The sequence below is a fragment of the Oncorhynchus gorbuscha genome, linkage group LG03 (genome assembly GCF_021184085.1).
Source record: "Oncorhynchus gorbuscha isolate QuinsamMale2020 ecotype Even-year linkage group LG03, OgorEven_v1.0, whole genome shotgun sequence".
Classification (NCBI taxonomy): Eukaryota; Metazoa; Chordata; class Actinopteri; order Salmoniformes; family Salmonidae; genus Oncorhynchus; species Oncorhynchus gorbuscha.
In genome coordinates this window covers 47991586-48017143 of record NC_060175.1, presented here as the reverse complement: position 1 = coordinate 48017143, position 25558 = coordinate 47991586, and the positions used below count along the sequence as shown (strand labels likewise).

Sequence of the window (25558 nt, the reverse complement as noted above, 5' to 3'; positions counted from 1 at the left end):
CATGTCAGAGCAAAAACCAAGCCATTAGGTCGAATGAACTGTCCGTAAAGCTCAGAGACAGGATTGTGTCGATGCATCGAAGGTCCCTAAAGAACACCGCGGCTTCTATCATTTGGAACCGCCAAGACCCTTCCTAGAGTTGGCCGCCCGGCCAAACGGAGCAATCAGGGGGAGAAGGGTCTTAGTCAGGGCCTTTATGGTTGAGTGGCAAGATGAAAGGCCCGTTTTTCAGCAGCAGGGACTGGGAGACTAGTCAGGACCGAGGCAAAGATTAACGGAGCAGGAGCGGCTTCGGGACAAATCTCTGAATGTCCTTGAGTGGCCCAGCCAGAACCCAGACTTTAACTCGATCGAACATCTCTGGAGAGACCTGAAAATTGCTGTGCAGCGACACTCCCCATCCAACCTGACAGAGCTAGAGGATCTGTAGAGAATAGAAAAAACTCCCCAAATACAGGTGTACCAAGCTTGTAACGTCATACCAAAGACGAGGCTGTAATCGCTGCCAACGGTTCTTCAACAAAGTACTGAGTACAGGGTCTGAATACCAATGTAAAAGGTGATCAGTTTATTTGTAATACATTTGCTAAAAAAATAAAAAAAAACCTGCTTCGTCATTGTGGGGGTATTGTGTGTAAATCGAGGGGGGGAAAATATTTGATCCATTGTAGAATAAGACTAAAGTAACAAAATGTGGAAAAAGTCAAGGGGTCTGAATACTTTCCAAATGCACTGTGTGACCAACCAATGCATTTCCGTATTCCCAGGTGATGTGTAATCCATGGATTTGGGCCTAATGAGTTTATGAATTGAGAGATTTCCTTACATGAACTGTAACTAAGCTGCCACCACCATACTTCACAGTATAGATTGTGTTAGACGGGTGATGAGCTGTGCCTGCTCCTCTCCAGATATAGCCCTTTGCATTCAGAGTAAAATGTGTCATCACACCAGACTCGTTTGCCTTAAATTACAAGTCTTTCTGCAAACTCCAGGCATGCAGTCATGTGCCTATTTCTCAGGAGTGGCTTCCGTCTGGCCATTAACCTATAGAGCCCAGATTACAGCACTTCACCAGAGACTGTTGTCCTTCGGCCAGGTTATCCCATCTCAGCCAAGGCACTCTCTATTTCTGTCAGAGTGTTCATTGGGTTCTTGGTCACCTCCCTGACCAAGGTCCTTATTGCCCGGTTGCACATTTTGGTCAGATGGCCAACTCTAGGCAGAGTTTGGTAGTTCCAGATTTTTCCCATTTCCTAACGATGGAGACCACTACTCTTGGAAACGTTCAACAATCTAGAAATTGTTTTATACCCTTCCCCAGATACTATATGCCTCATCACAATTCCAACTTGGAGATCTTCAGAGAGTTCCTTGGACTTCATGGTATGGCTTCTGCTCTGACATGCAGTCAACTGTGGGATCTTCTATAGACCGGTGTGTTTCTTTCTAAATCATGTCCAAAGAACTTAATTGGCCACAGATGGACTCCAATCAAGTTGATCAATGGAAATTGGATGCACCTGTGCTAGAGGTCGTCACAGATCTACCTCTACCCAAATACCTGAGGGGGTCCGGAGCCAGAATTCTAAATAAATGTCACAAGTCAGTGTAACTTTAACTGGCTGTTCAGGAGGGACCCATACATATCCAAACGTGACCACTGCAGTAGAGAGCGATATTGTATAATTTATGCTGCTGCGGGTCTTGCTTTTCACAAGAGTGGAGAGTGTAGCTTGTTGTTGGCCAATCATAAGTCATGAAAATAAGCTAGTCAGAGCCTCCCTGTGTGGCAAAAGTTATGAGATACCTAAAATCAATGGAAGATGGAATTAAAAGTTGAAGGATAGGCTACAACAACCAAGAGCCAACATGTAGGCTGCTACTTAAATATTCTGAATAGAGTAGCCTCTCACAGTTTGATGCAGTCAAGACAGGTACTACGTAATCATATTGAATGAAATAACCTAGATATGGCAGCTATTAGTCTACTATAGCTCAAGTCGGCTTGGTGGTTGCCATCTCTCCCTCCTCCCTGCACTCAGTGTCCCTTGCTCACTCTCACAGTAGCCTACACACACACAGCAAGGCCCCTGCTCGTGTCACCACTTCCTACCTCAAGCTTAATCAGCTCCGGCTAATAAGGTAGCTTAAAAATGGACTTTTCTGTTGCTTCCCTCACTTAGATCAGACCAGGTCTATATCGAATGGGTCTAGTTGTCCTAGGGTCTGGATCTCTAAATAAAAAAAATTAAAATGCATATCGGGTAGGGATGGGAAAGCCCCCGGGCCATTTTGGAAGGAGTGCAACTTTTTGGACCAGTGTAGATCTTTAAACTGAGCAAAATGTTGGTGATAGCAAAGGGGTGTGAATACTTAGATAGCTCCATTTAATTTTCAATAAATTAGCCAAAATGTCTAAAAACATGTTCACTTCGTCATTATGGGGTATCGCGTGTAGATGGGTTTGGATGTTTTTTTTTTAATTAAATTTTTTGTTTTTTAAAATTCAGGCTACAACAGAATGTAGAATAAGTCAAAAGGCATGAAAACTTTCTGACGGCACCATTTCTCCTGGGGCAACGTCACCCCATCCCTCCTCGGCAAGATGTTCCTCATAACAGAATTCTGTTTTGTAGTTCCTGCTGATGCAATCAATTGCCAACCTTCCCATGAATGTTAACAATGACTCAGGAAAAAATTATCTAGCAAGTAAACAGACATTTTGTAATTTCACTATAATTACTCAGATATTTCAGGAAAAAAATCTAGCCTGGCCTTGTTAGTCATTGGTAATGAGAGTCACAATTTCACAGAAAGAAATATAGAATTTCATATAAGAAATTGGTGTACATTTTTGGGGCAGATTTAGAAAACTTATTTCAAAAAAATTGGAATACATATTGCGCTTAATTTATGCTCCACTCATTATATTAATAACCAGTGCACTGGTTCCAATAAGATCAGTGAAAGGTTTCTCAACTCTCCAGAACAATAGGTGAAAATATGAACATCGTTGTCATCTTATGAACCCTTTGTTTACCTTGGTCGTTGCCCTGGCACCAGGTGTTTTTTTCTGTCCCTTAGCCTTGTCTTGATCTTTCTGCTTGGGTTCAGAAATCGACTTGGCTGCCATGGCTGCAGCGGCGTGTCTCAGGATGCACTCGCTGCCGCAGTAGACAGAGTCCTTCAGGGCGGTCTTCTCACAGCCTGGCCCTATGCATTTGGGCAGCTTAGACTCCTCTGCCGCCTGATGAAATTCAAACAGGTCACACAGGTGCACAGTGCAACAGACAATGCCACAGACTGATTCTTGTACAGGCAAAAGTGTCAGGGATTACAATATACAAATTGTCATATGGAGTAGGGATGGTCATTTCAAAGAAAGTATGTTCGTATACTCAATTATTTAAGAAGCTGATGGAAATACAGTTTGCGGTACACCATTGGTTGTTCCAATTACTGGTTGTTCTGATACACAACTGAAAATGTTTTTTTTTTCACTACACTTGACATTCTCTACATCTGTGCATATACATTGAGTGCTTGTACTGAATTATTAATTATCAAATACAGACCTTGAATCGAGTACTCACGCCCATCCCTAATATGGTGCTCTCAGACATCTTTAAGTAAGTCATTATTGGCATGACATTATAAGCCTGAATAGATCATTTGTTGATTTCATCCACCGGGGCTGTGAGAAAAGTAACAGAAACCTACCGCCTGAAAGATCTTGATCTTCTTTTTCCCACTGGGGTTGGTGGTCTTCTCTATCCTCCCTTTGATCCCCAAGTCGTCACCCTTTTCTTCCATCCCAGCTGAGGGAGCCGCCACAGATGGGCTCTGCTCGGCCTTGAGGGCCCCGGGGGCAGCTGCTTTGGGTTTGCCATTGGGCTTGGTCGTCTGGCTCTTCTTGGTGGTGCAGTTGGGGCAGACGTAGTCCTCCCCGTTCCTCTCCATTAGACGTCCACGAGCCTCAGTGATGCCCACACAGTCTCCATGGAACCACTCCTCACAGCGGTCGCAGCAGATCATGAACCTGGGTGCACACAGAACACTTAGCAGAGCACAGAGACAGATATGAAAAAACAGCTAGTCCGAAAGTGGGTTAACAATATGGAACAAAATCGCTGCTAAAGCATAGAATACAAGTCAAGCACATCACTCCAGCCAACTAATCACTAACGACTCATCCCTTGTAGGTGTGCAATGGAGGTAATCCATGAAGGATCAGACAGAGCATTTGTAAGAACTAGAGGCATTGGATTTCCAATTGAAAGACATCCAAATGCATACCTTTTGTTGTGTTTCTGTCGACAGATGCAGTACAGTGCATTAGGGTCGTATCCTTCATCGTCACCGGAGTCACTGGATGATGAAGATGACGATGGGGATTCATATTCCTCCTGGTCATTGTGGGTCTTTATCCCTCCTCTGGACTTGGTGTCTCTCTTGTTGGGGGTGGTTCCCCTACTAGCCTTAGCAGGACTCCTGGACCTGGAGGCACGCTCGCCACTGGCGTCTATGGGCTTCTCCACGCACCCCTTTTTTCCCTTCTCCTGCTCTTCCTCTTTTTCTTTCTTCACAGAGTCCTGCTCTGGCTGCACTGTGTCATCCTTCTCTTCCTCCCCAGGGCTGGTTGTCTTGTCCTGCTGCTCCTTCTCCTCGGGCTGTGGCTCTTTGGGTGCATCTCCATTACCCTTCTCCTGGAGCTCATTGGGTGCATCTCCGCTGCCCTCCTCTTCCTGGAGCTCTTTGGGTGCATCTCCACTACCCTCTTCCTGGAGCTCTTTGGGTACATCTGTGCTGCCCTCCTCTTCCTGGAGCTCTTTGGGTGCATCTCCGCTACCCTCTTCCTCGTGGAGCTCTTTGGGTGTATCCCCACTACCCTTCTCCTCCTCCTCCTCCTGGAGCTCTTTGAGTGCATCGCCACTAAACTTCTCATTGTCAGAGCTTCCATCATCACTGACAGAGCCAACTCTGCTTCTGCCACGGCCTTTAGCCTTCCGAGTGATCTTCTTCCTGCTCCTCGACTTCCTCACTGGAGAATCTGGCTTATCGTCCACAGACTTGGCCTCTGCGTTGCCGTCAAAACTGGCCTCGGAGGCCGTCTCTGCATCTGTAGGGGTCTGGGAGGGAGGATCCCCAGCCTCTATGCTGCCAGGTGCACTCCTCCTCCCTACTGTGCGCACTCTCTTGGTGGTGAGCAGGAACTCCTCCAGCTTGTCAGTGCGTTTTGCCTGCCTCCCACTGCGACGTACAGGCCCTGCATGGCCATCCTGGCTCTCAGCAGCAGTGTCTCCGGGCATTTCTCTCTTGGCTATGGTGGTCCGTCGGAATCCCCAGGTTTTCTTGAACTCGTTGGTGGTCTTAGCAGATTGCTCTGCGTTCTCTAGCTTTTCCTCCGTATCATTGTTACCATGCTCTTGGTCTTCTTTATCTTCTCCGTCCTCCTTCTCGGCTTTATAGTCCTCAAGAATAGCTGTTGATGTAAATGACACATTAATGGACAATACATTTAGGTAAAGTAGCAGATTTTGCCAATCAAAAGACTAGAAAGCTAATTAGGTATTCAAAGCGTATAAGGGGATAGTGAAATCCCTTGTGCTGGTCATGATTCTAGCAATCCTGACCCTATACCCTAATTAACAACCTACAAATGATTTGCAGAGGATCCAGCAGTGCAGTGCCTTTTTAAAGTGAGACAATCATGACACCCCCCCCTCACTGAAAAGGGGAAAAGAAGCTAGTCCAAGGTACCTTGAGAGCTGCTATCCATAGGGTCCTGGCTCTGCTCTGGCTCAGGAGCTAGAGAGAGCTCAGGACTCACATTCTCCTCCATAGATGGAGTCACTCACTACTTTCAAACAGAATATCTACAGTTAAGAGAAGAGCACAAGAGACAAACTGTGAGACAGCTACTCTTCAACTCCATTTAACTGAAGTGCGTGGTTGTTTTGGGGAGGGGGGTTGGAGCAGCACTGTCATGATCAACTACTTTCTTTATATCCACAGACAACCCTTTCAAAAAAAAATCCCAGATTTGTGACAGCGAGTGCAGTCCTCTCATACCAAATTTCTTCCTTTCCACAAACAAGCTACAGCAGGCTGGTTGCTGTAGTTATGATAACGCTCCAGTTGTTAGTCTATATCAGGGTGGGCAATACATTTTGGCTTGGGGCCACATCTGGATTTTGACATTTAGATTTTTTTTAAATCGATTTGTTCGTCAAAATCGATTTGCGGGTCAGAGAAGGGCAGTTCTTTATAAATGGGGTCATTACCATTTCCACATAAAAAAAAAAAAATTCAATCCCCCGCAAGACACATTTCAAATCAGCTGGTGGGCAGGATATGGCCCGTAGTTTGCCCACCCCAGATGACCAAACCACAGCAGGAGCATTTTCATGTAACAAAGTTATGAATGTTCTAAAACCCCTCCACAGAACAATATTTGTAAATGCACAGGTTTTACAAAGCCATATTTTGGGACTTTGCTGCTCAATGATACATCTTAACTCACAAACAAAAGATATCTACTATTGGAAATAATTTTGGAAGCTCAGAAAATCTGAGGAAGTTCACTAATTAGACAAAGTACTCAAATGTCATCAAATTATTACAAAAACAAAATAGAACACCTACTGGGACAAGTCTGTTGAAACATCTACACTAGAAATACTGTTTACAAAAGTCAAATGAGTACATGGCAGTTGTCCTTTCACAGAATAAAAAAAGAGCCAACCTGCTGATCTGTAGTGGTGGGACACTGAACAGGGCTTATCTGATGATTTCAGATTCCACACACAGCAGGTTCTGATCAGTAATCATCACAGGCCTGGTAGTGGGATCTTGGACCTGTAGACAAGTCAGAATAAAACTGTTAAGTATTTGAGGGTTTGGAAATCGCAACAGTATGCAGCCTTGAAAAGCACAATACATCACAACATATTGGCACCCAGCCAACTCCTAACTTTGTTCAATGTCAGAGACTTCAGATCATAGTTCACCGATTAAAAATTCAAGACGCTGCTGAAACAGTATGTCATCACTGACAATTTGCCATTATCAGATTGACTTCCTTTAGTCTCATGATAGTTCACTTCAATCAGATATATTTAAATAAATGGGTTGCAAAATAATAGTTGCAACTGCAAATTATGTTCAATGTAAGGTAGACAAAGTCAACTTGTCAGAAAAGATTTTGGGAGTACTCAAGAAAGAGGCTAGGTAATCATTATCAGCCCCACTTAACTTCATTCAGAGTAGCAAAAAATGTGTCCCAATCCCAACTAACATAAATCCCACATTGTAGTTTACACTATCAAATCACACAAAACACAAGTAGACCTACATGTTACAAACCATGCATGCTCTTTCCCCTGAGCAACAGAATGCAGTATGTGACAAATGTTGCCCAAAATTAATATAATTCTGGCCTGCTTAAAAATCAGAGCAGTTGAAATGAAAACAGCGAACGGTAGTATTTCAATCATTATATTGAGCAATAACTCTGTAGCATGATAAACAATTAGCTAAAGTATCAATCCACAGCTCAATATAACATTCCTAGTAGTGTATCTAAAGTAACATTTGTTTTGTTTTTTACCTATTCAAATCAACAAAGTGGAACATGGTCCCCATGATCAAAGCAGCTTGCTATACATGTACAACTTTCAGAAGAGCAGTCTGGCCTGAATCCCACTGACAACACCACAATCTTGAAAACATGTCTAAGAATAAATAGAACCAACTATGTTGCAATTGTAGAATTGTGGTAAGAGCATGGATTTTTACAAACATAATCAAAACATGGGTACTATCCTTCTACAGCAAGAGTGATTCAAATAAATCAATGCAGCATGATAATATCCCAATGAAAAAGGGGGATTGGGGATATACAAATATAGCAAGAAATGGAGACACCATTTATGCCGTTTTTGTTGGGGTTGTTTGGAATACAAGTAGGTCATATTTTTATTGTGTGAATTGGTACATTAAGAAACATTGCACCATAATGTGCACAATGACACAGTGAACGCTTTCCACACCAAATAAACACTTCACACCAAAAACGTCAAGTCAAAATCCACTTGATTACATTAGTACAGCTCTGGGGATGGCTTTTGATTCTATCGAAGTAGCCCAATACACAAGAGTTCTTCAGTTTTAAATGTGTACCCTGATCCATGTTTCAATGACAGACAAACACACATGCAGGGAAACATTGACATTTACTTTCACTGAACATTCAATAATTGGTCTGATCTTTTTCATATTCACTGCTCATCTCTGAAACGGTATCTTTTTCTCCAAAGCACTACATTGATGGTTTGCAAACGCAATGCAAAATGGCCCACCACATTATTACAACTCACCAATAGATGGGGCGCAAACAAAAGGCAGAGTGGTAACTTCAGGCCTTTTTATCATTCCTACCGTCCATACCATTTGGAAACATCGTCATAAAAAAAAACAAGATGGAATTTGAAAGGTCTGGATTTGAAGAAGCAGTGACTCAACATAAACTATTTAAGAACTACGATGTTGGGGTGAGAGAAAGAGAGGTTCACCACAGATTGTTCCCCGACTATGGTCACCGCACGCAGCCACGTGAGAAAGAGGGGAAACACTCCCAGACCCACCCCAGTTGTCGTGTGGGGGAGGGGTGGTCAATGCAACATTGTTAATTAACTAGTTAACGTTCGGTGACCAATGTTATTCTAAAGCGTAGGGAATTGTTATTTAAACAAATACCCAACGTCATTTCATTCCGACTGTGCTAACTAGATGCCGGATAGCTCCTCAGGCCGCACAGAATCCTGATCGTCGTAATGTGGCTGCCACACGGAAGAAACACCAACACGTCGCAAGGAGTCTGCGTGCACTGAGAACTCCGAAACCATACATTGCGAGCTACTATAGCTAGGTCGCGGTGGGTAAATCAAACGGCATGCTACCATGTTAGCTAACGACGAGATTCGTGTTGGATGGCGCAACTAGTCAGTCACACGGTAAATTAACCTAACGTTAGCGTTAGTAGACATTTGCTGGGATTAGCTAACTATCACCACAGTGACCTCAACATTAACTCGTGCAACAAGACAACATGCGTTATTAATACACACAGACAAGGTCTCGTTTAAAGCTAAATAATTTACGAACATATAGTTTACTAATTAGCGTGCTGTATCACCCGTAACTGACGTCACTACAAAACGCGTAACGTACGCGAACAAGCTAGGCCACAACCATGCGCTTCGCCTAGATAACTGACGCTAGCTTTCAACTAGTTTGCTATCCAATACTTTCAAACAAACATTATTGAAACATAGCTTGTAATTTACAAATAATGCTAATCAAGTATCGTTTGGATAAATAACGTACAATTCGACCCACTTGTAAACCTCGACGTTATATTCTTGCACGGTCCACGTTCAGTCCTCCATTTTCATGTAGTGTTGGTTGACTCGCGCTAGTTCAAGTATGGGTAACTGCAGCCCAATGGCGACCGGGGAGTGGGTGTGTCGAAAAGAATGGGTGTATGTAAAGTGAATCCGCTAATTGGGTATGTTTCTTGCCACTCAAGACCGTTTCGCTTGACTGATTGGGCTTCACTATTGGTCGATAGTAAAACGACCATTACCTCTGGTGTTGTGCCTACGGATTTGAAGTGCTTCGTACTGTGTATCATGGTGGTGTCGGCGATGGTAGTTACGTGGCCATTTTCCTCTCACATTACTTTATTTCAAGATAGCAGCCTACACATTACATTTAAGTCATTTAGCAGACGCTCTTATCCAGAGCGACTTATAAATTGGTGCATTCACCTTATGACATCCAGTGGAACAGTCACTTTACAATAGTGCATCTAAATCTTAAAGGGGGGGGGGGTGAGAAGGATTACTTATCCTATCCTAGGTATTCCTTAAAGAGGTGGGGTTTCAGGTGTCTACCACTCAATGGAGAGAGCATGAACGGCAACAACGAGGACAAAGTGCCCTTAGCTCCCGCTTGACAAGTAATACCAAAATATGTTGACAACTGTCCAGCAATGGCGTGGGAAGTAGCTACCTCTAGGTAGCCAATATCAGCATGACAGTCTTGGTTTTATAACTAAAAAAAGTGTACAAGTAGTTGTCAACTAACCGACTCATCCTCGTTAAAAACACAAGTACAAACAATTTGGAACTCGAAATAAAACGAGGTGACTGGGAATAATCTATTTGAACGGTCATTACAACTCGAGAACTGAGTGGAGCAGCGGTCAAAGGCACTGAATTTCATTGCAAGAGGCGTAACTGCAGCCCCTGGTTCGAATCCAGGCGGTATGACATCCGGCCATGATTGAGAGTCCCATAGGGCGGCGCACAATTGGCTCAGCGTCGTCCGGTTTTGGCAGTCATTGTAAATACGAGTTTGTTCTGAATCGGGCCTCTTTTTAGAGCGCCGACCTGAAGGTCGCTGACGTAATGATTTGACCTGTATCTTTCCGAGTTGCCAGTTTGTTTTGAAAGCAGCAATAGCAACATTTTCCGGGGGAGAGATGGTGGAAGTGGATGATGAGTTCGAATTAAGCAGTGCGTCGAGCAAAGTTGGTTTAGATGAACGTCCTGAATGGATAACAGTATTGTCAAAAACTGGATCAAAAAGGAAGTTGCCTAAAACTTGAATGGAGGATACGTGTATGAATGATAATTGTTTTGTGTTGGGATGTGTTGGCTGAGTATGCATGCATATTTGGGAGACCCATTTTGAGTTGTCAAATTGTGAAGCTGCCGATGAGCTGGGAAAAGTGTAGTCAAGTTTCGTGCTTTGCATCTAGGAGTAGAGCAGTCGTCAAAGGAGTCATCTCCAAGGTGAAGACGGATGTTCAATTTGTAAGTCGCTATGGATAAGAGCGTCTGCTAAATGACTTAAATGTAATGTAAAATGTATGTTCAGGTTGAGTAGCCTACCTGAAGAGAATTCCTGGTGTGTTTGTGGCCGGCGTCTGACCCGCAGGGTGAATGGAGAAAAATACAAGTATGTCTGTCCTGTTTTAAAGAAACTACCTACGCATGTGAAACTTGGTTATGTAAGATACACTTTAAGCGCGTTTGTCCGCAAACCACTGTAAGAAATGTAAAATACGTGTCCATGTTTCAACTGTGCAGACGGTGGGGCTCATGATTCCGAGTGCACTGTAATTCAGCCTGCTGAAACCACCAAACAGCCTACCCGAGGGGTCTGCATGGTCCTAAAACACACCGACGCTAAATTGTATTATTCGATGAGTTATCGGCTATTGACATCCAATACATTTTGCATTACCGCCACCTACTAGACTGGAGTATAACTTCCTTATACTTTGCTTGAAAAATAAATATACAAATACCCTACCATTTAACACTACACTCACAATATATATATATATTATATATATATATATAATATATATATATATATTATATATATAATAATAAATAAACATCACCCTACTCCTCTATTTAGTCCTACCGCAGGCCAACAACTTGAAAGGATGGGACACCACCACTTAACACACCCTGCTACTCTTCTGACATAAAGTCTCACACCCAAATACCTCTCTGCAACTGCCATCCACAATCTCATTTTTTGTGACTTTACGTTCCATCCCTGCAGTACAGTCCAATCTTACTGAAACATATATCACTTGCTGTTTTATCTCTGTACTGGTACAGATCTACTACTCACACCATTCCCCTCAGGATTCCTCCCCCTTGACCCATCTTCCTCTACTTTCTTCACTGCCTCAGCATATAACAACTACTGCACTACTCTAACCCAGGAAACCTCAACCTGCCACTCTCTTACGGGACATTTCTGATCCCCAGCCCCATGAGCACCCCTACAATTAACACATACCACTTCTTTCCCCAATGCTACACATTATTTTGTCTCATGCCATTCTGCACACTTCTCACACCTAGTAACCTTCCTCTTACACACTGCTGCACAATCTCCATACAATCAGTGCGAACCCCTCGGCCCCCAGATGCCACATTTTGTATCACAGTACAATGATAATACTGGGGACGGGGAGGACAAAAAATAAATAGAAAGTTGCACCCATGTTCAAATTACCCTACATCATTACAGTTTACAGCCAATGAACAATAATGGTGACCTCACTTGATAACAATAATACATTCCTCATTGCACTGCATTGTTGTAGCTGATGGATAATCATTTTCTTGTCTAAAAATGTAGGCCTAATAGCCTATTCAAGGAAAGAAGCATAGAAAATGCATGTCCGGTAATGTTGTGGAGAAAAAAGTGCATTGGTGTAATCACTTTTGGCCGGTTATGATCACATTATTGCACTGATGCATTGCAAATAGTTGCACAGGACAGACAGAAAGATGAGCACAGTGAAAAAAATACCCATAGGAATTGGCAACCATTACAAAAATGGAAATCACTTGTTAACCACTTGAGCAAGGAGACAATGACATGTTGTAATAGATGCGCAGACTAAACAGTGTTTGTTGTTTAATTGCTACCTTTAAATATCAGTTATTATATTATTTTTCATTAGGCCTACATGTAGCCTACATTTAAGTATTATTTGCAGTTGTCATTATGACAATGAACACTCTGAAAGCACTGAATGGCAGAGGTGTGGACAAAGAGGAAGAGAGAAGCCCAACTCGCAGGAAAATCTGTCTCCTTCCAGCAGGAAGAAGTGTTTTCCTTGTTTTGCACTTTTTGTATGGAGGTCAATGAAAGTGGTCAACCAAAAATGGGTTATTGATCAAATAGAAGTTTTGTAATACCTTAGTTGTTATTCATGTATGGATATACTGTCTATCCAGGTAACTTTGAGAAAAAAATAAAGGAGTTGTCTCGAGATTTTTGCCCGGGGGTAGGCCGTCATTGTAAGTAAGAATTCGTTCTTAACTGACTTGCCTAGTTAAATAAAAAAAGATGTCTATGTATATTCATGAAGACTTAACTTGATAGAAAATTAAATAACTTGAGACTTGACTTGAAATTGGAGCCTCAAAACTTGGGACTCGACTTTAACTTAAGATTTAAGATTACTTTAAATGATCTGGCTAGGTTTTGTAACATTGTCACTCATTTTGTGGAACAGTCTCCATGATTATTCTCCACGCAGCCAGACACTAGATGCAGAATCAACTTGTAAAAAAACGTGCAACAGATTGGGCTAGTGAAACGCACACTTGGCCCTCTGATTGGATCAGTAACCTGTCAATCAACCATAAGCACACAGCCAGGACAACACAGGAGTGGCTTCGGGACAAATCTCTGAATGTCCTTGAGTGGCCCAGCCAGAGCCCAGACTTGAACCCGATCGGACATCTCTGGAGATACCTGAAAATAGCTGTGCAGCGACGCTCCCCATTCAATCCTGACAGAGCTTGAACGGATCTGCAGAGAAGAATGGGAGAAACTCCCCAAATACAGGTGTGCCAAACTTGTAGCGTCATACCCAAGAAGACTTGAGGCTGTTATCGCTGTCAAAGATGTTTCATCAAAGTCTTGAGTAAAGGGTCTGAATACGTAAGTGAATGTGGTTTCATTTTTACATTTTTTAAAATAAATTAGCTAAAAATTCTACAAACCTGTTTTTGTTTAGTCATTATGGGAAATTGTGTGTAGATTGATGAGGGAAGAAATCTATTTAATCCATTTTAGAATAAGGTTGTAACGTAACAAAATGTGGAAAAATTCAACGGTTCTGAATACTTTCCGAATGCACTGTGTTGTTTTTTAGTAAAATGAAAATGTGTCAGCTTATCCACTTTCACGAGATTGGAGTAATAACATGTTCAACTACTTAAGACATTCGCTTCAAATCTAGGTTGTGCCTTTGGATTTCGAGAAAAGGAACATTTAGGGATGCATTTTTCACTTCTCCCGTTGACTTCTCAAACCCAAACCCCGGTCTGGTCTGTTTCACAAAAATTCCCAGAAGTCTTGTGTTGCACCTCTGGGTTAACAAACTCCGTGATAAGGCATTGAGGTGTTACCATTTAGCACATCTAGAAGGTAGTGTATTTCATACAGAACCCCTCTCTTGAGATGACATAGAGGCACTTTTTCAAGGTGCTTCTCCATCACAATTTCAATGGTAGTGTTGAACCGTTAGTGGCAAAAAGAGCTAGATTTACTACTAAAAGACCAAAATACACTGAGAACATCTGCTCTTTCCATGACATACATAAACTGCCCAGGTAAATCCAGGTGAAAGCTATGATCCCTTATTGATGTCACCTGTTAAATCCACTTCAATCAGTGTAGAGCAGGTATTCCCAAACTGGGGTACGTAATTCCCCCAGGGGTACACACAATGCCGTCGGGGGTACGCCAAATGAACTTTTCTTCATATTTTCAAACAGTCCATTTATATTTTCCAATGGGGCTATACATTTGGGTGAGTTTTTTTTCTCGTCTGAGTAGCCTCGTTTCACCGCCTAAAATGAATCTAATATAATAATAATAATAATAGTGTTCAGCGAAATAACAACGCAATGTCAAATAAAGGTAACCTAGTCAAATAATTAACATCCAATCACATTAACCGTTACTCTCTCACGGGAATACCACTGGCGGTCCGTATTGGAGCCAAAAGTTGCTGCTGCTCATCAAAATCAAATCAAATCAAATGTATTTATATAGCCCTTCGTACATAAGCTGATATCTCAAAGTGCTGTACAGAAACCCAGCCTAAACCCCAAACAGCAAGCAATGCAGGTGTAGAAGCACGGTGGCTAGGAAAAACTCCCTAGAAAGGCCAAAACCTAGGAAGAAACCTAGAGAGGAACCAGGCTACTTGGGGTGGCAAGTCCTCTTCTGGCTGTGCCGGGTGGAGATTATAACAGAACATGGGCAAGATGTTCAAATGTTCATAAATGACCAGCATGGTCCAATAATAATGAGGCAGAACAGTTGAATCTGGAGCAGCAGCACGGCCAGGTGGACTGGGGACAGCAAGGAGTCATCATGTCAGGTAGTCCTGAGGCATGGTCCTAGGGCTCAGGTCCTCAGAGAGAGAAAGAAAGAGAGAATTAGAGAGAGCACACTTAAATTCACACAGGACACCGAATAGGACAGGAGAAGTATTCCAGATATAACAAACTGACCCTAGCCCCCCGACACATAAACTACTGCAGCATAAATACTGGAGGCTGAGACAGGAGGGGTCAGGAGACACTGTGGCCCCATCCGAGGACACCCCCGGACAGGGCCAAACAGGAAGGATATAACCCAACCCACTTTGCCAAAGTACAGCCCCCACACCACTAGAGGGATATCTTCAACCACCATCTTACCATCCTGAGACAAGGCCGAGTATAGCCCACAAAGATCTCCGCCACAACCCAAGGGGGGCCGCCAACCCAGACAGGAAGATCACATCAGTGACTCAACCCACTCAAGTGACGCACCCCTCCTAGGGACGGTATGAAAGAGCCCTAGTAAGCCAGTGACTCAGCCCCTGTAAAAGGGTTAGAGGCAGAGAATCCCAGTGGAAAGAGGGGAACCGGCCAGGCAGAGACAGCAAGGGCGGTTTGTTGCTCCAGAGCCTTTCCGTTCACCTTCACACTCCTGGGCCAGACTACACTCAATCATATGACCCACTGAAGAGATTAGTCTTCAGTAAAGACTTAAAGGTTGAGACCGAGTTTGCGTCTCTCACATTGGTAGGCAGACCATTCCATAAAAATGGAGCTCTATAGGAGAAAGCCCCTGCCTCCAGCTATTTGCTTAGAAATTCTAGGGACAATTAGGAGGCCTGCGTCTTGTGACCGTAGCGTATGTGTAGGTATTTACGGCAGGACCAAATCAGAGAGATAGGTAGGAGCAAGCCCATGTAATGCTTTGTAGGTTAGCAGTAAAACCTTGAAATCAGCCCTAGCCTTGACAGGAAGCCAGTGTAGGGAGGCTAGCACTGGAGTAATATGATCAAAGTTTTTGGTTCTAGTCAGGATTCTAGCAGCCGTATTTAGCAGAAACTGAAGTTTATTTAGTGCTTTATCCAGGTAGCCGGAAAGTAGAGCATTGCAGTAGTCTAACCTAGAAGTGACAATAGTATGGATGAATTTTTCTGCATCATTTTTGCACAGAACATTTCTGATTTTTGCAATGTTACGTAGATGGAAAAAAGCTGTCATTGAAACAGTCTTGATATGTTCTTCAAAAGAGAGATCAGGGTCCAGAGTAATGCAGAAGTCCTTCAGTTTTATTATTTGTGCCCTGGTCCTATAAGAGCTCTTTGTCACTTCCCACAGGTCGGGTTGTGACAAAAACTCACACTAATTCTTATGTTCAATAAATGTATTGTATAGTGTGTGCGTGGCAGTCTTACAAGGGTGGGGAAAAAACATTTGAGAGTGCGCTGACCCTGGTGTTAGAGGGGTTACGCAGCTGGAGGTTGAATGTTTGAAGGGGTACGGAATATAAAACGTTTGGGAACCACTGGTTTAGAGGAAAGGAAGGAAACAGGTTAAAGAAGGATTTTTATGCCTTGAGACAATTGAGACATTAATTGTGTATGTGTGCCATTCAGAAGGTGAATGGGCAAGACACTCAACAGTTTCCCGTGTGTATCAAGAATGGTCCACTGCCCAAAGGACATCCAGCCAACTTGACACAACTGTGAGAAGCATTGGAGTCAACATGGACCAGCATCCCTGTGGAACGCTTTCGACACCTTGAAGAGTCCATGCCCCGACAAATGTAGGCTGTTTTTAAGGCAAAAGGGGTGCAACTAAATATTAGGAAGGTGTTCCTAATGTTTCGTACACTCAGTGTATATCACTTTTGCAACGGACTGTCAAAATTAAGACCAGAATTTACATGTTTCAGTATAACTAATCTTAAAACACCATTTTTTAATGAACTTTTATTTTTCATGAAAGTTACTCATACATTTTATTTGAAACTTAAACCTATCCCTAAACTTAACCACACTGCTAACTCTAAACTTAAATTAAGACCAATTTGGTTTTTTGCCACCTATACGGAAAAGTAATATATGGCCATATATGAGAATGTGGAAACCTGTTTGTCAAACATCTCATTCCAAAATCATGGGCATTAATATGGAGTTGGTGCTATAACAACCCCACTCTTCTGGCACGGCTTTCCAATATATCTTGGAACATTGCTTCGGGGACTTGATTCCATTCAGACACTAGAGAATTAGTGAGGTCAGGCACTGATGTTAGGTGATTAGGCCTGGCTCGCAGTAGGCGTTCCAATTCATCCCGAAGGTGTTTCGATGGGGTTGAGGTCCAGGCTCTGTGCAGGCCTGTCAAGTTATTCCACACCAACCTCAACAAACCATTTCTGTATGGACTTTGCTTTGTGCACGCGGGCATTGTCAAACTGAAACAGGCAATGGCCTTCCCCAAACTGTTGTCACAAAGCAAGATGGCGCTGACAGATATGGCAGCTCTGCTTCTAAGCAACTTTGTAGTATTTTTTTCTGTGTTATTTATTACATTATTAGCCCAGGATTTTTTTTGTGTTATTACATACAGCCGGAAAGTTTTGGATATCAGAGCTGTGGTAACTCACCAGCATTACGACCGGGAATACGACTTTCCTGAATTGGATCCTTTGTTCGTACCCCCCAGGGCAATTGAATTGATTCCAGAGGCTGATCCAAAACACCGCCGGCGGAGAAGAGATATTTGGAGTGGACTTGTAGTTGTAATTCTCTTCGGTTATACCATGACGGCCCTCAAAGAACTTCACTGGACTTTATGCAAACTGGAAACCATAGATCCTGAGGCTGCATTTATTGTAGCTGGGGATTTTAACAAAGCTAATTTGAGAACAAGGTTACCCAAATTCTACCAGCACATTTATTGTTGCACCCGCTCTGGCAAAACATTGGACCACTGCTACTCTAACTTCCACAATGCATACAAGGTCCTCCCCCGCCCTCCCTTCGGCAAATCTGACCATGACTCCATCTTGTTGCTCCCCTCCTATAGGCAGAATCAAAAACCCTGCTTAGGTGTATCCAACGCTGGTCTGACCAATCGGATTCCATGCTTCAAGATTGCTTCGATCACGTGAACTGGGATATGTTCCGGGTAGCCTCAGACAATAACATCGACGTATACATTGACTCAGTGAGTGAGTTTATTAGGAAGTGCATTGGAGATGTTACACCCACTGTGACCATTAAACCAAAAACAATGCTTAGGTCTATCCAACACTGGTCTGACCAATCAGATTCCATGCTTCAAGATTGCTTTGATCACTTGAACTGGGATATGTTCCGGGTAGCCTCAGACAATAACATTGACGTATACATTGACTTGGTGAGTGAGTTTATTAGGAAGTCCATTGGAGATATTGCACCTACTGTGACTATTAAAACCTTCCCTAAACAGAAACTGTGGATTGATGGCAGCACTCTTGCAAAACTGAAAATGCGAACCACCGCATTTAACCACCGCATTTAACCATGGCAAGGCGACTGGAAACATGACCGAATACAAAAAGTGTAGCTGTTCCCTCTGCAAGGCAATCAAACAAGCAAAGTGTCAGTATAGAGATAAAGTAGAGTCACAATTCAATGGCTCAAACACGAGACGTATGTGGCAGGGTCTACAGACAATCACAGATTACAAAAAGAAAACCAGCCCTGTCGCGGACATCGAAGTCTCGCTCCTAGACAATTTATACCCTCTCAAGGCATCCCTAACCGCGTCCTCAGAGCATGCGCTTACCAGCTGGCTGGTGTGTTTACGGACATATTGAATCAATCCATATCCCAGTCTGCTGTCCCCACATACTTCAAGATGGCCACCATTGTTCCTGTTCCCAAGAAAGCTAAGGTAACTGAACTAAATGACTATCGCCCCGTAGCACTCACTTCTGTCATCATGAAGTGCTTTGAGAGACTAGTCAAGGACCATATCACCTCCACCCTACCTGACACCCTAGACCCACTCCAATTTGCTTACCGCCCAAATAGGTCCACAGACGATGCAATTGCCATCACACTGCACACTGCCCTATCCCATCTGGATAAGAGGAATCCCTATGTAAGAATGCTGTTCATTGACAACAGCATTCAACATCATAGTACCCTCCAAACTCATCATTAAGCTTGAGACCCTGGGTCTCTACCCCGCCCTGTGCAACTGGATCCTGGACTTTCTGACGGGCCACCCCCAGGTGGAGAAGGTAGGAAACAACATCCCCACCCACTGATCCTCAACAATGGGGCCCCACAAGGGTGCATTCTCAGCCCTCTCCTGTACTCCCTGTTCATCCAAACTCAATCATCAAGTTTGCAGACAACACTACAGTGGTAGGCTTGATTACCAACAACGACGAGACAGCCTACAGGGAGGAGGTGAGGGCCCTCGGAGTGTGGTGTCAGGAAAATAACCTCTCATCAACAGAACAAAGGAGATGATTGTGGACTTCAGGAAATAGCAGAGGGAGCACCCCCCTATCCACATTGACAGGACAGTAGAGGAGAAGGTGGAAAGTTTTAAGTTCCTCGGTGTACACATCACGGACAAACTGAAATGGTCCAACCACACAGACATCATGGTGAAGAAGGCACAACAGTTCCTACTCAACCTCAGGAGGCTGAAGAAATGTTGCTTGTCACCTATAACCCTCACAAACTTCTACAGATGCACAACCGAGAGCATCCTGTCGGGCTGTATAACCGCCTGGTACGGCAACCAGAGGGTAGTGCGGTCTGCACAACGTATCACCGGGGGCAAAGTACCTGCCCTCCAGGACACGTACAGCACTCGATATCACATGAAGGCCAAAAAGATCATCAAGGACAACAACCACCCGAGCCACTGCCTGTTCACCCCGCTATCATCCAGAAGGCGAGGTTAGTACAGGTGCATCAAAGCTGGGACTGAGAGACTGAAAAACAGCCATCAGACTGTTAAACAGCAATCACTAACACAGAGAGGCTGCTGACAACATACAGACGCAAATCACTGGCCACTTTAATTAATGGATTTAATAATGGTATCCCTAGTCACTTTAAATAATGGCACTTTAAAAATGTTTACACATCCTACATTACTCATCTCATAAGTATATACTGTATTTTATACCATCTATTGCATCTTGCCTATGCTGCACGGCCATCACGCATCCATATATTTATATGTACAAATTCTTATTCCATCCACTTATTTTGTGTGTATAAGGTAGTCATTGTGAATTTGTTAGTTTACTTCTTAGATATTACTGCACTGACGGATTAGAAGCACAAGCATTTCGCTACACTCGCATTAACATCTGTTAACCATGTGTATGTGACCAATAAAATGTGATTTCAATTTGATTTGATTAAAGATGAAAACATTTCCTACCATTATTATTATAGTATTCATTGACTGACTATGGCTTTCCAATTCGCCCAATATTGCTATTTGTAAGGTTAATTTTAAGCGTAAGTTGTGATTTTTTTAACCTTTCCTGAACCTGTGACTAGAAACAAGCTACATAGGGGCAATACCAGAATATATTATCTGTTGATCCTGTCTCCACAGTAAAATATACAGAACTGATTTTGTTGTATGCCTCATATATATAGAATTCTGTTGGTGGCAAGAATTGTATATAATAATTTAAATAAAAAAACTATATGTATTGAATCAAGTGTTGTTTTTCTGTACCAGTTCATAAACCATGTGCCATGGAATCGGTACATCGAAAATCTCTTCCCATTTATTTTGCAACCTCTATGGCGCAGCTGTCAACATTTTTGTCCTCAAATGAAACTGGTATATTTGCCAATTCCTTACAGCCAATTTGTATCTTTATTATGTGGCAGGAAAACAAGATCCATACCTTCTCCTTTTTTCCGCTTGCCTCCTCCAATTTCGTGGTAATGCTGCAATCAGTTGGTTGTAAGTTTGGATTGAGCAGATATTCACATATATTTTCAATAGTTGTGTTATGCAGGTGAATGAGGACCCAAAAGCGACTTAACAGAAACAGAGTTTATTCCAGTCTTAACAGAAAACGACTAATCCTGAAATCTTTCACAGGTAATGTCCAAACAGGAATAACAGAAATCCTCTAGTCTGTAGAGGGGAACAACAGGAGAAGCGGCCACAGACTGCAGGTCGCTTCGGGTTGGCGCAGGCCGTAGCTGATAGAGACACCTGCTCACACGCAGCATCTGATGAAGGCAAAAACACGACAGAACGGAACAAGTACACAGCGAACAGCAAACATCAAACAAGGATCCGACAAGGACAGAAGCGGAAACAGAGGGAGAAATAGGGACTCTAATCAGAGGGCAAAATAGGGAACAGGTGTGAAAGAGTAAACAAGGTAGTTAGGAGAATGAGGAACAGCTGGGAGCAGGAACGGAACGATAGAGAGAGAGAGAGAGAGATAGAGAGAGGGAAAGAACCTAATAAGACCAGCAGGGGGAAACGAATAGAAGAGAAAGCACAGGGACAAGACATGACAATCTATGACAAAACATGACAAGTTGCTCCTACGTTTCTATTCATAATATCATTAATACATATAATACCATTTTTTTAATACATAAAGAATGTTTTTTTAATTAATCAGTATATTTGAGTTTAACCATAACATTTGTTGTAATATTTGTTCTATCTTTTCTGGAGGATAAAACTGAAATTGTATCCAGCTTTGTATGGCTTGTTTAAGAAAGGGCGATACTTTAAACAACATTTATTTTTCAATTAGTCGGAAATGAGAAGTTGTAATCTGTATAAAGGCAAAAATGCAATTTTTGAACAAAGGATGAACCTTTATTAATAATCTACTTGGAGAGCCATTTCGGGTTTAACTATAATTTATGTATGAGTGAAGCTTTTAGTGAGAGGTTTAATGCTTTAATATTTGATCATTTTTGCCCCCCAAACTCATATTCATTATATAAATAGACACATTTAATTTTTACTGGTTAGCATTCCAAATATTGAATGAAATATTTTTTGCTCATATTATTTATTTAAATGAGTCGTCTTGAGTAGGCAGTGCCATTAGAAAGTAAATCAACTGTAATAGGATCAAAAAGTTAATCAATGTGTTTTTTCTATAAATAGACAAGATTTTACCTCTCCATGGTTGCAGAATCTTATGTATTTTTGCTAAGTTTCTTTTGAAATTGATTGTGGTAAGTTCATTTATATTTTTTGAGATGTGAACACCAAGCATTGGCCCCTCAGGGGTGGGCACTTAGTCCCCTTCTGTACTCCCTGTTCACCCATGACTGCATGGCCAAACACGACTCCAACACCATCATTAACATTGCTGACGACACAACAGTGGTAGGACTGATCACCAACAACGATGAGACAGCCTACAAGGAGGTCAGAGAACTGGCAGTGTGGTGCCAGGACAACAACCTCTCCCTCAATGTGAGCAAGACAAAGGAGCTGATCGTGGACTACATGAAACTGCGGGCCGAACAAGCCCTCATTAACATCGACGGGGCTGTAGTGGAACGGGTTGAGAGTTTCAAGTTCCTTGGTGTCCACATCACCAAGGTACTATCATGGTCCAAACACACCAACCAAGACATTCGTAAAGAGAGCACGACAAAACCTTTTCCCCCTTAGGAGACTGAAAAGATTTGGCATGGATCCCTAGATCCTCAAAAAGTTATACAGCTGCACCATCGAGAGCATCCTGACCGGTTGCATCACCGCCTGGTATGGCAAATGCTCGGCATCTGACCATAAGTTGCTACAGAGGGTAGTGTGTACAGCCCAGTACATCACTGGGACCAAGCTTCCTGCCTTCCAGGACCTATATAATAGGCGGTGACAGAGGAAAGCCCTCAAAACTGTCAGAGACTCCAGTCACCCAAGTCATAGACTGTTTTCTTTGCTACCGCACGGCAAATGGTACCGGAGCGCCAAGTCTAGGAACAAAAGGTACCATAACAGCTACTACCCCCAAGCCATAAGACTGCTGAACAATTCATCAAATGGCCACCTATTTACATTGACACCCCCCTCCATTTGTTTTGTGCACTGTTGCTACTCGCTGTTTATTATCTATGTAGAGTCACTTCACTCCTACCTACATGTACAAATTACCTTAACTAACCTGTACCCTGCACACTGACTCGGTACCGGTACCCCCTGTATATAGCCTTGTTATTGTTATTTTATTGTGTTACTTCTTCTTATTTTTTACTTTAGTTTATTTGTTAAATATCTTCTTAACCCTTCTTGGTTAAGGGCTTGCAAGTAAGTATTTCAAGGTAAGGTCTACACTTGTTGTATTCTGCACATGTGACAAATAAAGTCTGATTTGATTTGGAATCATGTCTACTTCACCATCCGCCCATTTTATTGGTAAACTACAAGGTAGTGTAAACACTGTTTTTTAATCATTCAATACGTAATATGGTATACTTGTCATAATTAGGTTTTAGTCCAAAGAGGCTAGAAAAGTGATCAAGATCTTCAATGTGCAGGGATCCAGATTGTGTACTTAAGAAAAAACGATCACTCTTTTCTTGGCTTGACTTACCTTTTTCCTGCCCCGTGTACTATAATAAACTCTGAGACTACCAGTATGAACTGGCCCAGCAGACTCGACCAGCTCCACAACGCTGTCTCCTCCCAAGGAGCCATCATTGGAAGACGAGGAGTTATTGTAAAGCCTTATGGAGGGACTCCATACCCTGGCAGAACTCCATGACCATGCATTCAATACATTGCTTGAGCAATTCTGTGGACTCCCTACTAGGCAGCAAGCCACAACAGTAATCCCCCAGACTCTCAGCAACCCCGCCAAACAAGCAGTGCTTCTTCCCAGCCTACCCCGGTGTCCCAAGAACCTCGTTTACTTCCTCCAGAGAGCTACGCTGGGGATTCTGGAACCTGCCGGGCAATTCTCTCCCAGTGCTCCCTCATCTTCGAGCTGCAGCCTTCTTCATTCCCCTCGTACCACTCGAAGATAGCGTACCTCATAATGATGATGTCTGGGAGGGCACATGCCTGGGCTATGGCGATGTGGGAGTAACAGTCCACCGTTTGCCTCAGTCTGGAGGCACAGGTACGGAAAGTGTTAGATTCTTCTTTGTCCGGGAGAGAGGCTGCTCGTAAACTGCTCCAACTACATCAATACTCCCATAGTGTGGCAGACTACGCAGTGGATTTTCGCACGTTGGCGGCTGAGAGTACCTGACACCCAGAAGCCCTTTTCAACATGTTCCTTCACGGATTAGATGAGCTCGCAGCCCGGGAGCTTCCCAAGGACCTCAATGCCTTGACCATATGGATCGATTGGCGGCTACAGGAACGTAGGAGGGAGAGGAGGTCTGTTCCCGGTCACACTCACCCGTCCACTGCTCCCACCTCCCCTCCGAGGAATCCCGGAAGTTCCTGATGTCTACCTTCCTGAGAGAATCCGAGGTCACCCCAGTGCCCACAGGAATCACAGAGGGTGGTCGACTCGCCTCCTCCAGAACCCAAGCTACTGGGAAGGGCTAGATTGTCTCCGGATTAATGTTTATACAGGTTGAGCACCAGGAGCTGTCTGTATTGCGGGACTACACAACATTTTATTTCTACCTGTCCATTAAAAAGACCAGGCTCACGTGTAGGTGCGAGTACTCTGGTGAGCCTTTTCGGGGATTTTCCAATCTCCCATTACTCGTACCCCTCTCCATACCACCCCGGTTATGGGGTATTCATGGCCAGAAGCACAATCCTCTGATCGACTGGGTTACTGGTTATATCGTGGGTTGGACTGTGTTCTGCCATGAGCAGTGTCTTAAGTCGGCATAGCCTGCCTCGGGAGATATTCTTGCAGGCTTGGGATAAGCCTTGGATCTCTCATCCATTCCCGGCGAGTACATGGTCCTCCGGGAGGTCTTCAACAAGGCCGCGCTACGTCTCTCCCTCTCCCTCAAGGTCATTCTCACAAAAATACGTATTTTTGCGTTCTAACTACCAGCTATTCAAAGTGCTCTGAATAAATTAAGGGAATTAAGGGAATCCTTATTAAGTATGAGAGTATTTTTGAAAAGATAGAAAGTGATTTTAGTATTCTAATGAGATAATTGTTTTTCACATAAGCTATGCACAGTCAGTAGCCATGTCCAAGTGTTTGTGTAAGCATGACGGAATGCCTCCTTTGACCAGAGTGCTTAAAAAGACACACGTGAGCTGAACGTTACGAAATTGTTGGAACTTCTGAAAACCAACACTAGATGAGGAGATAACCCCCACAATGAGACCAAAACATACCAGGTTGCTGCTGGCGTGTAAAGTGGTCAGGAGCCTGAATCTCAACCTTGAGACCACTACGAGACCAGGGAACGTACAGCGCGAGCTGAATGTGACAAATGGTTTAAACTCTACAGACCAGAAAACGTGAGACGTTAGTCCATATGTTTGAAAAGGTGAAACTCCGAAACTCTAAATCTCGACACAAGAAGAAGAAACTCACTAGACTGCAGCATTTACCAGTCTGCAGCTGGCATGTAAAGTAGTCTAGGACATTTGACCAAAGGCATGAGGGGAAGAACAGATCCCTCTCAGACAACCATTGGTACATCTGA

The 25558-nt window shown here is 43.2% G+C and overlaps 1 protein-coding gene across 8 annotated transcripts in view; it reads right to left on the bottom strand.

Moving 5' to 3' along the window:
- The window catches only part of LOC124031459 (death-inducer obliterator 1-like), a 28941-nt gene extending 17743 nt beyond the window's left edge, over positions 1-11198 (bottom strand). For 2 of the 8 annotated variants that reach the window (XM_046342699.1, XM_046342703.1), the window contains exons 1-6: positions 9391-9547; positions 6749-6861; positions 5764-5879; positions 4300-5485; positions 3724-4042; positions 3044-3250 (exon numbers count right to left, since the gene is read on the bottom strand). In XM_046342699.1, coding sequence (XP_046198655.1) covers positions 3044-3250; positions 3724-4042; positions 4300-5485; positions 5764-5845 — 1794 coding nt within the window. In that variant the 5' untranslated portion in view covers positions 5846-5879; positions 6749-6861; positions 9391-9547. Of the gene's footprint in view, positions 1-3043; positions 3251-3723; positions 4043-4299; positions 5486-5763; positions 5880-6748; positions 6862-8381; positions 9270-9390; positions 9548-10961 lie in introns of those variants that run through there. The other 6 variants (XM_046342701.1, XM_046342700.1, XM_046342702.1 and 3 more) reach the window with 6 other exon arrangements.
- Positions 11199-25558: the final 14360 nt, after the last annotated feature.